Source organism: Myxine glutinosa, chromosome 12 (genome assembly GCF_964187855.1).
Source record: "Myxine glutinosa chromosome 12, kmMyxGlut1.1, whole genome shotgun sequence".
Taxonomy (NCBI): Eukaryota; Metazoa; Chordata; class Myxini; order Myxiniformes; family Myxinidae; genus Myxine; species Myxine glutinosa.
The window spans coordinates 74,848,530-74,862,121 of record NC_136272.1 but is presented as its reverse complement, the minus strand read 5'-3'; the positions used below and the strand labels follow the sequence as shown (position 1 = coordinate 74,862,121).

The following is a 13,592-nucleotide window of genomic DNA, read 5'->3' as shown; positions in this document are numbered from 1 at the left end:
GCCACACAGGTATCTTACACACACACATCGGAGGTGGACACTTTGAGACCTGTAGGTCTCCATTCCACGTCCTGAAACCCAGCTACGTGTGGAGATACAAGCCAACAACAGCAACTTACAGGCACGCACACACACACACACACACACACACACACACACACACACACACACACACGCACACACACACACACACACACACACACACACACACACACACACACACACACACACGCACACTCATATATGCAGGCAATGCACACACGAAGGTGGATGCTTTGAGACCTAGGAGGGCTCTGTTCCACCTTCTGAAACCTGCATAGAGAGATAACAACCACACACACACACACACACACACACACACACACACACACACACACACGCCCACTGTAGGCATAGATTGCTTGGTATAATAGACTTTAAGTCCTTATCAGTACCTACCTCATTGGCTATTCATGCAACATGCATTATCAGGTACACATGTGCATGGGCTGATGATTCCACCATAATACACCTAATTTCATCATTTTTGCAAATCTGTTTGAGTCCGCTACTACAGACTTGGCATTTAATATGGAATATTTGTTTTGTGGGGGTGATTGGGTGTGGGGGTCATTGGAATTATGTTGAAATTATTCTTGATTTTGTTAATGTGACCTTTAAATGAAACAAAAACCACATTTGACATTTCGAAGCAAATAAATTGATCCTTGAAAGTGATGTAAACTGATATCGAACTCAATTCACGGACAGTACTGTGTTAATCTTCTGTGCGTTTTCCAGAAGTATCTCTTTATTTTGCACACTAGCCCCAATTTTTTTTTAACAAAAACAAAAGTTAAATTACGACTGGGATTACGGACAGTAAAATTACAGTTCAGTACTTCGTGTAACCCCCACGAGCATTCAGGAGAGCACGTACACGTTGAGGCATGCTGTTCACGAGATTTGCCAAGGTTTGGACAGGAATCGCTTGCCATGCAGTGTCAATAGCCTGCTGCAATTCACGCACAGAGGCAGGCTGCTGGTCCAAATTGTCGATTTGACGCGTTAATTCTGCCCACAAGTTCTCGATCGGATTCATATCCGGGGACATGGCAGGCCACTCCATATGCTCTACACCAAGGTCAGCAAGAAAGTGTTGGATCATGCGAGCACGATGAGGCCGTGCATTGTCAACTTGGAAGACAAAGTTTCCTCGAAAGGCTGCACAAACAAATGGAAGCAATGTTTCTTCCAGAATGGCCCTGTGCTTGAACTGGTTCAGGTTTCCATTCAGAACAACCAGGTCAGTTTTGCCCCCTACATGAAAAGCAGCCCAAACGGTCACCCCACCACCTCCAGCTTGGACTCTTGGCACTATACAATCTTCGCTGTAGGCTTCATGCACTTGTCTGCGCACTTGGACGCGGCCATATTGACGATAGACCAGAAATCTAGACTTGTCACTGAAGATCACGTGATTCCAGTGTCCTGGCTGCCATTGACGGTGCTCTCTGGCCCACTGCAATCGGCGCTGGCGGTGTTGTCTGGTCAGACGTGGCTTTCTCAGGGGATGCCTGGCCCGATAGCCTGCTTGAACCAGTCGTTGGTTGACTAGCCTTCTGGATACAGGCACATTTGTCAGTTGTTGCCACTCAGCCCTAAGCCGATTAGCTGACTTGGTACGGCCATTGCGGACTAACCGGTGCAGCTGGCGATCATCCCTCCTTGTGGTTCTGCGGGGACGTCCTGACCTCGGTATTGGAGTAGGGACACCCCTCTGAGCATTTCGTTTCAGGATCTTTGACACCTGACCTTGAGTGATGCCATACTGCCGAGCAATAGCACGCTGTTTCATGCCGGAATTTCGTAAAGCCACCACTAAATGACAAACAGCATTGTCGAGTTGACGGACCATATCCAGGGGAAGCGGCAATAACTTTTGTAGACGTGCAGCAGTTGTTTTCCCACTAATACAGAATGCAACAACCCTTATATACCCGATTGTGAAGCCAATCGTCAAATGTACCTGTCCGTACATTTTGTCACGCCACCTGTGATATAATCCTGTTATTGACTTCTTGCTGCGACAGACAATCAGTGACATGGTTCTTTTAACAAAGAAATCACCGAAGCGTAAAAGAAACTCACCAGATTGATATACCGAGTTCAGAAAGTAAACCCAAGTCAAGAAAGAAAAAAAAATTCCATATTAAATGCCAAGTCTGTAGTTTCTTCATTGTATTTTTTTCAATGTTCAATAACATTAAATAAGAACACAAAATGGTATCCATAAAGAAGCTCAAGCATCAAAGATCAAACCTGTTGTCTGATGTCCTCTCAATGGTTCTGACATCATGTGGTTGTGCACGATATAGACAGCAATAGTATAGCGATTGTCAGGAAGCAGGTCAGTTAGGGTCACTTTAGAGGTAGTGCCAGAAACAGTCTTTTCAAGCAATTGGTCTTTGCGGGCTCCATCAGGCCTACAAGAGTGGGCGAAGGAATATCAAACCATGCAAGTACTGTAGATCATGAAAGCATGAACATGCCAAGCAAAATGGATAAAAATAATAGTTAAGACTATTCAACAAAAGATTTCACTCTTGCACTTCATCAGATGAATCATTCCATCAGCTGCATGGTATGTTGCAAGCAGGGGGAATGTTATCCTGAAGCATTCCAATCATTCGCTGCTCATACGTGCATAATACAGGCCTCACATTTCTCCATTATATCTTTTGAGACTAGAGTGGACATTGGGGAGCATACCATGACCAAAATGATCAGAGTTCTAGCTTTGAGCATTTCCATTATCGTGTTAAAACCCAGGTTAAAAAAAAAATCCCATTCATTATGTTGTGGTTTTCCCATTGTCAATTAATGTCCTTGGTATAAGAGTAAAAGTGGGATGCTGTTCCGTTCCTTAATGTCAATGCCTGGTATGTGTTCGAGTACAAGCTGCTGCATTAGCTTTTGTATGAAGGGAAATTTTTTTTTGGAAAGACTGAGCTTGGGGTTCACCATTCTTGATCCCCAAAGGGACAGATGCTATGTATAGTCCACCCTGAGTCTGGGAGGTTGGCAGTTCAAACCTTGGCCGAGTCATACCAAAGACTTTAAAAATGGGACGTGCCGCTTCCTTAATTGACGCTCAGCATTTAAAGGGATAAGAGCATGGAAAATCCCCGTAGGTTGGCATCCATGGTGAGGAGGAAAATTCATCCTTCGGAAATGGCCTGCTGAATGCGGTGAGAAATGCGGCGCCTTTTTGTGACGTCACTCATGGTACCCAGAGTGCCCCGGAAAGTGATGTCACTTCCCCCAAGCTCAGTGGCTGCGTTTGTCTCATATAACAGGCCTGTGTTGTGTCACGTGTATTTGTCTGTATGTCTATGTGTGCGAGATGTGTGCGTGGCAGCCTTAGAACCAGTAAAAAAAAAAAAAAAAAGCTTTTAAAAACCCATCTTGATGGTATCCTGTACATACCCATAAATAACGTGATAAGTATCCACAGGGTATGCAGGTTCCCAGGAAACACTGAAAGATGTTGGTGTCACGTCTGAGAATGTGATGCCAGTCGGAGCTTGGAGAACTAGTACAACATCAAAACGGTTGCAAAGTGAGCACAGGGCAGGGCTATTCAACCCAAACATGACATCACTATATTTGCCTCTACGCATGTTTGCACCATCAGGTGTCTGTATCATCAAAATAACTCTGAACAATAAATAAAAATAAAATGTACATAATATCAATTTTCAATGCTCAGTTCATGACAATGAAAACGTTATGAGCTGGGATATTACAACACATCATGTCGTCATAGGATCAGACAAAAGGACAATGGTCACCATGGAATGGTGAAACAATCAAAATGTTGTGTTGCAAGACACAATGGCAAGCTCGTCTTAATGAAAGGTGCAGTTAGTTACTGCAGGTTAGGGGATTGCAGTTTACAATTAATGAGTTCAAAGCCAGGTAGGTCAGGTACCTGTGTTTTGCTGGCCAATGAGTGGAACACTTTCTGAGGTTATGATTCGAGCATGTACATGTACGATGTACAAAGTACCAGTGTGGAGGCCTGGAGGCAAAAAAAAGGTGGAAATATAGAAGAAATTGTTCATAAGGTAGTTAACAAAACATGGGAAGTGGTTTGTACAATTGGAGCATCAAAATACCTTCATGAATTTATTCAATGTAAATAAAATGTTGCAATAAAATTCTAAATATGCCAAATATGGAAGAAATATAAAGTGTTGTAAACCATTATTGGGTCCTCTCCCTTCATCTCATCACTTCTCAAATATATGAAGAACATCAATAAACACGTCATACCATCTCACCTTTCAAAACAACAGAATTCCTTCCGGCAGGAACAGTGACTTCTTGAATAGCATCCGGGTTATTTCTGGGAAAGTACCGAACAATAAAGGAAGAAGCCAGACTATATTTGGGTGGTTGCCAGTTTACACGAAAGCTCTCCTCGGTCACTGTATCAAAGAACAGGTTCGTCGGAGAAGGAATCACTGTGGGAGAGAAACAATGACTGTTTACCTGGAGTAGTGGTAGAAACGAAGCTCGGAGGTACGTAAAAATAGATAGGGAATCGATCACTAACAATTTAATAATGTGTCCATTGTAGCAATATTAATATTCATTCATCATTAGAATTGCAAATGAACCAATAAACGAAACATGCAAACAAGTAAAATACACTGCTCAAAAAAATGAAAAACGTTAATCCAGTAACATCCCAGCTAACACAACACCGTTGGGCCAACGTTGGAACAACGTCAAAAACTATAGCCCAGCCAACATCGGCCCGACAAAGTTATTATGCATCGTATTTTGAAACAAGGTGCTTACATTGAGCACAATTTGATAAAAATTACAAGCTGTTTTGTTAATTGGTTATTTCTCCCTTTTGAAAAACATCATGAAAGACTGCGATGCTTGCTCCACGAAGCCAAGAGCACAACATCTTAGATGTTGGGGATCTCTGGGTCGCTGGGGCTAATCGACGACAACATCAGTGGAGAGATGCGTGCACAAGTGTGTCTACACACACATACACAGACACACACAAACTTGCTTGCCTCATCTTGTGTAGAATATGTGGCAACAGATCTCCACACTGTGTGGTTGTCTCTGAAATGTGCTCGGGGAATCTTTGGTTGGGGATGAATGCAAATTTTACCACCTTTCGAGGCCATTTTTCCCCGCAGAGCAGGGATTGACCTTTTTCGGGCACTGTGGTCCTCTATTTTGAAGCAATGTTTTGCGGCCGGATGCCCTTCCTGCCACCAACCCTGTTAGTCGCCTCTTCCGACACACAGGGAATTACCAGTGACTGGTACTCAATTTGCCGACCTCGGAAGGATGACAGGCTGAGTCAACCCCCCTGGCGTTAATTCTGTGATCGACCAGGATTTGAACCCAGGATCCTAGGATCCCAAGCCGGCACCCTAACCGCTAAGCCAACACCAGGCTTGGGATGCAAATGAATAAATGAATGAATGATCGTTTTAAGGCCATTTTCCCCGCTAGAGCGGGGGTTAGCCTGGCGGGTCCCATGACAATCATGGTTCCCTGTTTGAGGCAATGTTTTTATGGCCGGATGCCCTTCCTGGCACCAACCCTTGGTCGCCTCTTACGATGCGCAGGGATACGGTGTACCTATTCTAAACCGGGGTACACACCGGGAGGATGCAAATGCTGCCTTTAAAACGGTGCTAACCACAACTCCTAAAATGCTATAGATTAGGGTTTACCACTTTGCATATAAATGAATACTCTAACTCCAACCACACCCTGGGGACTGCAGGTGCCTTTGTAAAAATTGTATTATTGAAAGTTTCAACTACACACAATTGTTTTGAGCAGTGTAATACTGATTTTAATAATAATGTTAATAATGTACTCAAGATTGTTCTTGGGATATCAACAATGAAAATGAAGAATCTGCCAAGTGGGCATGCAAAACGATCAGGCAGAGTATAGAACCGCGAAAGGTGACTGAAAATGGCTGCAATTCATGCAAGAAATGCATGCACAGAACCTTTGGAAAAACAAACCCCAAAACATGCGTTATTAGCAGATTCAATTTCTCTCGTGCTCTACAAAGTGGTGGCAGGGTCAGCAAACAAATGTCGGTGATTGGTGAGGCAAAGGATGCAGGAAAAACTCCGAAGAGCATGCAGTTCAAGAACCGATGGGAAAAAAATATCAAGGCATGCTAAGGTAAAGTCGTGCAGGTCACCCGTGGATCGTGTCAGGGTCACAGGATAGCTCTGCCCTTCCATGGTCAGCGTGGAAAGGCTAAACTCGTATTCAACCCCTGGTTCCAGGCCGGAGATTTTGTACTGCCGGTCAGTTGGGTCCAACAGCGTGGAGAGGATTGGTTCTGATCCTGCTGAATGTACTTCCAGCCAGAAGCCAGCGTGGTCATCAATAGGAGGCAGAGACCATGATAGCAGCACCACCTCACCCGAAACATCAACAATGCTCATGTTCTTTGGTGCTGGAATCTCTGAACAATAGAGTGGGATTTCAACTCTTACATCAAAGTTGAGCAACATTCCTGCCTGTCTCAGCACAAGTCTGCACAACACTCGGTTCATAGTGCTTATACCTTCTATGTGAACACAACAACAATTGTTGATGAAATGCATCTCAATTTACCTGGAATGATGATCATAGAGGCAGGAAGACTTTGCAAAGTGTCTGCGACAGTGTAAGCACTGACATTGTATTCTTTACCAGGCACCAGCTTATGAAACTCTGTGTGGTTCTGTGTTGGTCCTACAACCTCTTGTAGGGTTTCTGCTGGATCATCACGAGCATCGGTAGGTGTGCACGTGATGCGATATGATGTCACACCTGGGCATGAAACATTATGTTGATTAATACTGAACCACTGCAATTAGCTGTCAATTCTCAGAATCTATCAATCAATTAAAGTTTGCCAAAATTTGAAGAGTAAATATAATCATGATGCAAATTTTATGGATGTTTCACTTATTCTTAAAGATCATAATACTTTTCATAAATACTGAGGATGACGTATCAAATTAGTACATCTGTGTTGGACTGGTAGGACAGCTTAATAGGTAGCAAGTTTGTCTCCGAGGTGTCAAATTGTGGGTGTTGTCAGGAAAATGTCAGTTTTTGGGCCACGTCCATGGCCAAATTACTGCCTTCTGACACGAGCTAAAGCGTGCTGGAGCTGATCTTATATACTGTATACACTGTTGTGCAAAAGTCCTCGACATTTTGCATTTTTCTATTCTAATGCATAATCATCATTATCATAATCATTGTGATGAAATATGTTGATTGTCTCGAGCTGAGTGGCGAGACTATCCGCGTGAAGGGATGACCTTGAGGAGGCTTATATAGACTGTGTCTATTCGGTGCGCTAGGGGTGGCACGCTGTATCCCTGTGCTGTAGACTACCGATATTTAACAGGTACGTAAAGGCTTGCTTGCAAGGAACGAGAAAGAGATGTATGCTTTGATTGCCTTTATATGGAACTAATAAACTGTATTCTTGTGTTGTAGGATTGCTATGAGAAATAGTTCAATAAAGCCTCAATTATTGTCAGAGGTCTGAGTTTGATTACACAACAATCACCATCCGTGCTCTGCCCAAAGGCGGGTCCTTCGAGCATCGTCTTCTCCATGTGTCTCTGTCCTGTCCCAGTCTTTTCATTTTACAAAAACTTCCTTAAATTTTCAAGTTATCCAGCATTGATGATATCCTCCATCCTCTTCTTCTTTTCAAATCTGCCATCCATAATGTCTCTTACTAATCTGTTCCCTCAAAGGATGTTCCCGGCCAAGTTTCTATACCTTTTCCTAATCACGTTCAACAAATTTATTTGTTCGTTCACTCTCCTCAACACTTCATAATTTGTTACTTTTTCTGTCCAGTTGATCTTTTCCAATCTCATCCAAACCCACATTCAAAGCTATTTAACAAGTGAACTTTGTGTTCTGATGAAGAAGGAAATTAAAACTTTGTGTTAAATACAAATACACCATTATGAAAAAGAATATCTTATTCAAATAATCAAATTTATACACAATATACATTGATATTTAAAACAAAAAAGCGAGTATTTCCACAATCTTCCTTCAAAACTATTATGGGGACACTTTCAAATAACTTCGTTATAAAGTCTGATTGAATGGTGTTCTGCATTTCTTCCAAGACCTTCCAAAGATCATCGAAAGTTGCTGGGATTCCTTTTTACCTTTTCTTTGTCCAAATAGTCCCATACAGCTTCAATTCTATTAAGATCGGAGCTTTGAGATGTCATGCGTTGAAGGACTCAAACTTCCTGTTTCTTTTGCAAATAAGTTTAAATTATTCCATCTGAGTGTTTTGGATCATTATCTTGTTGCAAGATGAAGTTTGGACCAATAAGTTTGCACCATCGGGGATAGGCAATATACCATCAATTTTCAGCATCAAATTTCAGGGAACCATGATCGTCATGGGCCCCGCAAGTCTAACCCCCGCTCTAGCGGGGAAAAATGGCCTTAAAACGATCATTCATTCATATTCATTCATTCATTTCAGCAATTTCCCAACACCATTTGAGGATAAACACCTTCAATCTTGAAATGAACATCAACAACACACACAACAGGCATTTTAAGGCCATTTTCCCTGCTAGAGCGGGGGGAACATCCTCCATGCTTAATTGTTGGCTTCACGCAAGGCTCTTTATAAGTTTCAGGTTTCTTGTCATCTCACATACTATCTTCAATGAGATCCAAATAAAGTAAACTTTTTGTCTGTCCAAGGCCCCTTTGACCTTTGTTCCATAGTCCAATTTCCTTGTTATTGTGCATATTTTAGCCTCTAAAAGAAAATGTATTCACTAATTCCAGCACAAATTAGCGGTCTGCATGGGCAGCAAAAGATGATAAATAAAAAAAAATGAACGTGCTTATGGATCTGCAACAGATAAAAACAAGGTGCCTCCTCCCACCCCCCTCTCCCTGTCAAAGCAAATGAGAGAGATAAGATACCTAATGGGAGAATGTGGTGGCCTTCTTGGTCAGGTGAAGGTGGATCCTACACCTATTGTGGAGTGGTCCAATAGAATGACCATGCGTTCTGGCCCTTCAGGGTTAGAATGTATTTGTTTGGTTGACCATATGTAGTTCATTTTCTTTTTTACCTTCTGATTAATAAAAAGGTGTTTCCAGTAAAGAAAGAGAGCAGTGTTTCATGGTTCAAGTGAAGGTGGGGACCTACTCCTTTTTGGAGTGGTCCAATTGAAGACCTCTCTCACACTTTTTGGGCCTTTCAGTCCTGAGTTTGTTAATTACACGTGATGTTTCTCTGTGCTTTGTGATTGTGCTTCAGATACCACAGCTTGAAAATCCAGTGATGGAAACTATGTCACTCAATGTTTTTTCCTTCTTTATGCAGAAGCACAATTATATGGTGATCCTCTACTGGAATTTTAGATATTTAATAAAAGACAAAGGAAATTATTGTTGACTTCTGGAAAAACAAAACTCCCATTCAACCCTTGGTTATTCATGATGCTGAAGTTGAGATTGTCACCTGTTTAAAATTTTTAGGCATACATATTTCGAATGACCTCAAGTGGGAGATAAACACCTATCACGATGTGAAAAAGGCTCAGCAAGGCTTGTTCTTTCTTAGAAGGTTGAAAAGTTTTGGTGTCGGCCGTCATGTGTTGATCAGGTTCTATAACGCGGAGATAGAGAGTGTCCTTACACTTCTGTCGTACAAAAAGTGGATTTTTTTGCTATATGGATGTGTCGAGAGGAACACATGATGTTAATGATGAGGACCACCTGACATTGAGTCATCAATTAGATTTGATTGGAAAATATGATGGATTAGCTACCACAACACTTCATATTGGATACTCATGTATAGTTTACTTTGAGTTGTTGTTATCACAAGTTTTTGAAGACACTGATCAATGTGAATCAAAGATTGCTAAATCTCAAGTTTGGTTTGTTCTCACCCAAACTAAATTGTATTAATAATAGTCAACATTGTTATAACAGTAGAAAACACTAGCGGAAGCTTTGAGTAAATATTTGATGCCCATAAGATCATTATATTGTAACTCCTGAATGCGTCGAAGATTTTTGCACAGCTGTGTATTTGTGGCAGAGGACAGACCAATATCCGACTAAAATAAGCACCAGTTAGCACCAACTTCTCAATATCATGTGTGCATTTATTGCTCAGAAAGATCAAAATGTCTAAATTAAAGGCATTGACTCAAATACAGCCCCGCTCACACCTTGCAACTTTGTGGTTTTCCAGGATACACGTAGCTCTCCCGGGTTTTCAATTGGCCTAGCTGTCAGTTCCATTGGAGGTGGAAGAGCTGTGGTTCAGGAAATACCCATGAAAGGTCACATTACCACATGTGTTTCAGCACACTTATCTGCTCAAAGAAGTGTTTCATTAAGTACTGCAATATTTCGATGCGATTGTGAGGGAGAGAGGAAACAATTGAGACAGAAATGCTAGCCTTGATACTTATTCTAAGTCAGGGGCATTAAATTATTCAGAAAAGAAAAATTCACCACTTAAAAGAAAAGAAAAAAAAGAAAGGAAAAGAAAATGGTTCGGCCATGGAACTCACCACAGAAAAATCTACCGTTACCTTATAATATAATTCATGGAAGAGTACCAGGGAAAAGAGGCAGAGGTGGACCAATAAAGCCTTGGATGGGAAATATGAATGAATGGACAGGGCCAAGTTCAATAAATGCCATTAGAACCACAGAAAATAGACTAGATTGGCGTTACAAAATAAAGTCATCCATCGTGCTCGTACGGCCTAGTAGCGCTATGGATTGATGGATTGATGGATGGATGAATGGAAAAGCATGCCATTACAAAAATACACCAGAAGAACCAAGTTCAATTAATTGACAAAATGAATTGAAGATATTTTGACAGTTGGTAAAATCACTGAAAAAAAAACAATTTGTTCAACAGACTGGTAAAAATAAAATGTTCAACTTAGTTGTTAATAATAGTGTTGTTTTCGTTCATAATTAAGTCAGGCCTGGGAATTATATTCTCAATGAATTCCAACGTCGTGGACTGCTCCTGCTGTGATATTAGATTCCAGAGAAAGCCATTCGGTCCATCATGCCTGTATTTTATCAACACCCCATTATCAGTTGACTGAGCTATTAATCTATCAGTTGACTTACTTACTACAAACTAATCCCATTATTACCATTCGCTTAATCTACAACACATGACCAAAAGTATGTGGACACCCAAACATCGAACATATCATTCCAAGATAATGGGCATTAATATGGAGTTGGTCCCTCCCCCTCCCCCCCCCTTTGCTGCTATAACAGCCTCCACTCTTCTGGGAAGGCTTTCCACTGGTTGTTGGAACGTTGCTGTGGGGATTTGCTTCCATTCAGCCACAAAAGCATTAGTGAGGTTGGACCTTGATGTTGGGCGATCAGGCCTGGCTCGCAGTCGACGTTCCAATTCATCCCAAAGGTGTTCAATGGAGTTGAGGTCAGGACTCTGTGCAGGGCAGTCAAGTTCTTCCACACTGATCTCGACAAACCATTTCTGTATGGACCTCGCTTTGTGCACGGGGGCATTGTCATGCTGAAACAGGAAAGGGCCTTCCCCAACCTGTTGCCACAAAGTTGGAAGCACACAATCGTCTAGATCTCTAGAATGTAATTGTAGGCTGTAGCATTGACATTTCCCTTCACTGGAACTAAGGGGCTTAGCCCGGACCATGAAAAACAGCCCCAGACCATTATTCTTCCTCCACCAAACTTTACAGTTGGCATTATGCATTCGGAAAGCCTCTGGAAGCGGAAAGCCATGTGCAATGCCAAACCCAGTTTCGTCCGTCGGACTGCCAGATGGTGAAGCGTGATTAATCACTCCAGAGAACGTGTTTCCACTGCTCCAGAGTCCAATGGCGGCGAGCTTTACACCACTCCAGCCAACGCTTGGCATTGCACATGGTGATCTTTGGCTTGTGTGCGGCTGCTCAGCCATGGAAACCCATTTCCTGAAGCTCCCAACAAACAGTTGTTGTGCTGACATTGCTTCCAGAGGCAGTTTGGAATTCGGCAGTGAGTGTTGCAACCGAGGACAAACGATTTTTATGGGCTAGGAGCTTCAGCACGTGGCGGTCCCGCTCTGTGAGCTTGTGTGGCCTACCACTTTGCTGCTGAGCTGTTGTTACTCCTAGACGTTTCCACTTCACAATAACAGCACTTACAGTTGACCGGGGCAGCTCGAGCAGGGCAGAAATTTGACGAACTGACTTATTGGAAAGATGGTGTCCTATGACTGTGCCACGTTGAAAGTCACTGAGCTCTTCAGTACGGCCCATTCTACTGCCAATATTTGTCTATGGAGATTGCATGGCTGTGTGCTTGATTATATATACCTGTCAGTAATGGGTGTTGCTGAAATAGCCGAATCTACAAATTAGAAGGGGTGTCCACATACTTTTGGTCATGTAGTGTAGATTAACATCTGCAACCTTTCATAAAGTTGTGATGAAATTCTACTAAGTTGAAGACTTAATTTTTTTACCAGTCTGTTGAACAAGATAAGTTGTTTTTTCATTGTGGTGTACAAGCTTGAATGTTGGATGTTCAACATCTGATTCAAAATCAACCTGAGTGGTTATAGTAGATGCATGCTACATCCAGTCTTACCTTTTAACTCGGCCCTTTGGTGTTGATACATTAAAGATAAAGACTGTCTGACAGAATTAAGCTTTTGTTCAGCTGTAGGCAAGCAAACAAGAGCTTTTTAAAGTTTGTGACGGATATGTTAGCCTGTACATTGCCTCAAACGTATCTCAGAACTTATATGCTTGGATATCGCTTTGATTTGGATCCCGTGACCTGGTCTCTAAAAGCAGGTGTTAAACTCATTTTTGCCAATTTCACCTCAAGATAACAAATTTGAAACACACATTTGAAAGCAAGACGCAAAGAATAAATATTTTCGACGTAGTCTTAGTATTTTAGGTTTAATGCATATTGCATCAATCTCGGACAATTGGACATGTAGACTGTAGAGTGTAAAGCAATGCAGGTAGGTACCTGTGGAAACGATTCGTTCAATGGGAGGTCCTTGCTGTCTCCCATTGATGAAGGCAGTGATGATCACAGAATAATCAACACCTGGCTTGAGATCTGTTACTACCAGGCTACCAATGTCTGATGTGAACTCACGGGAATCCTCTCCACCAATGAGGGGCTTCACTGATACCTAAGGAGAAAGCATAAATAAATTAATCAATCAGAATACTGTATTTTCCTGGAGAACTTTCATTACCGTTTATAATTAAGCTGTCTGAAAGAAAACCTCCGCTATACTGCTACCAAACTTTGTAGGCAAACAAGCAAACACGGTGGTTGTCTATTCTTCAATATTGCTCCCTCTACTCGCTTAGTTCTCCGACCCTCCCCAACCACCTCCAGGAAGCATGTGTTCTTCCAGTAAACCCCTCCTGGTTTGATGTCCAAAATCCAGGCAGACTACAGAACTCAACTCTGATTCCTCACGTCTCTTGTCTCATGTCATTCCAAAT

At 42.1% G+C, this 13,592-nt stretch overlaps 1 protein-coding gene across 4 annotated transcripts in view; it reads right to left on the bottom strand.

Annotated features, from left to right (window-relative positions):
• The window catches only part of LOC137437191 (fibronectin), a 152,347-nt gene that overhangs the window by 64,322 nt on the left and 74,433 nt on the right, over positions 1-13,592 (bottom strand). For 3 of the 4 annotated variants that reach the window (XM_078766023.1, XM_078766022.1, XM_078766025.1), the window contains exons 21-28: positions 13,102-13,270; positions 10,284-10,370; positions 6,664-6,861; positions 6,242-6,511; positions 4,326-4,508; positions 3,974-4,063; positions 3,469-3,574; positions 2,302-2,465 (exon numbers count right to left, since the gene is read on the bottom strand). In XM_078766023.1, the coding sequence (XP_078622149.1) occupies positions 2,302-2,465; positions 3,469-3,574; positions 3,974-4,063; positions 4,326-4,508; positions 6,242-6,511; positions 6,664-6,861; positions 10,284-10,370; positions 13,102-13,270 (1,267 nt within the window). The remainder of the gene's footprint in view (positions 1-2,301; positions 2,466-3,468; positions 3,575-3,973; positions 4,064-4,325; positions 4,509-6,241; positions 6,512-6,663; positions 6,862-10,283; positions 10,371-13,101; positions 13,271-13,592) is intronic. The other variant, XM_078766024.1, reaches the window with a different exon arrangement.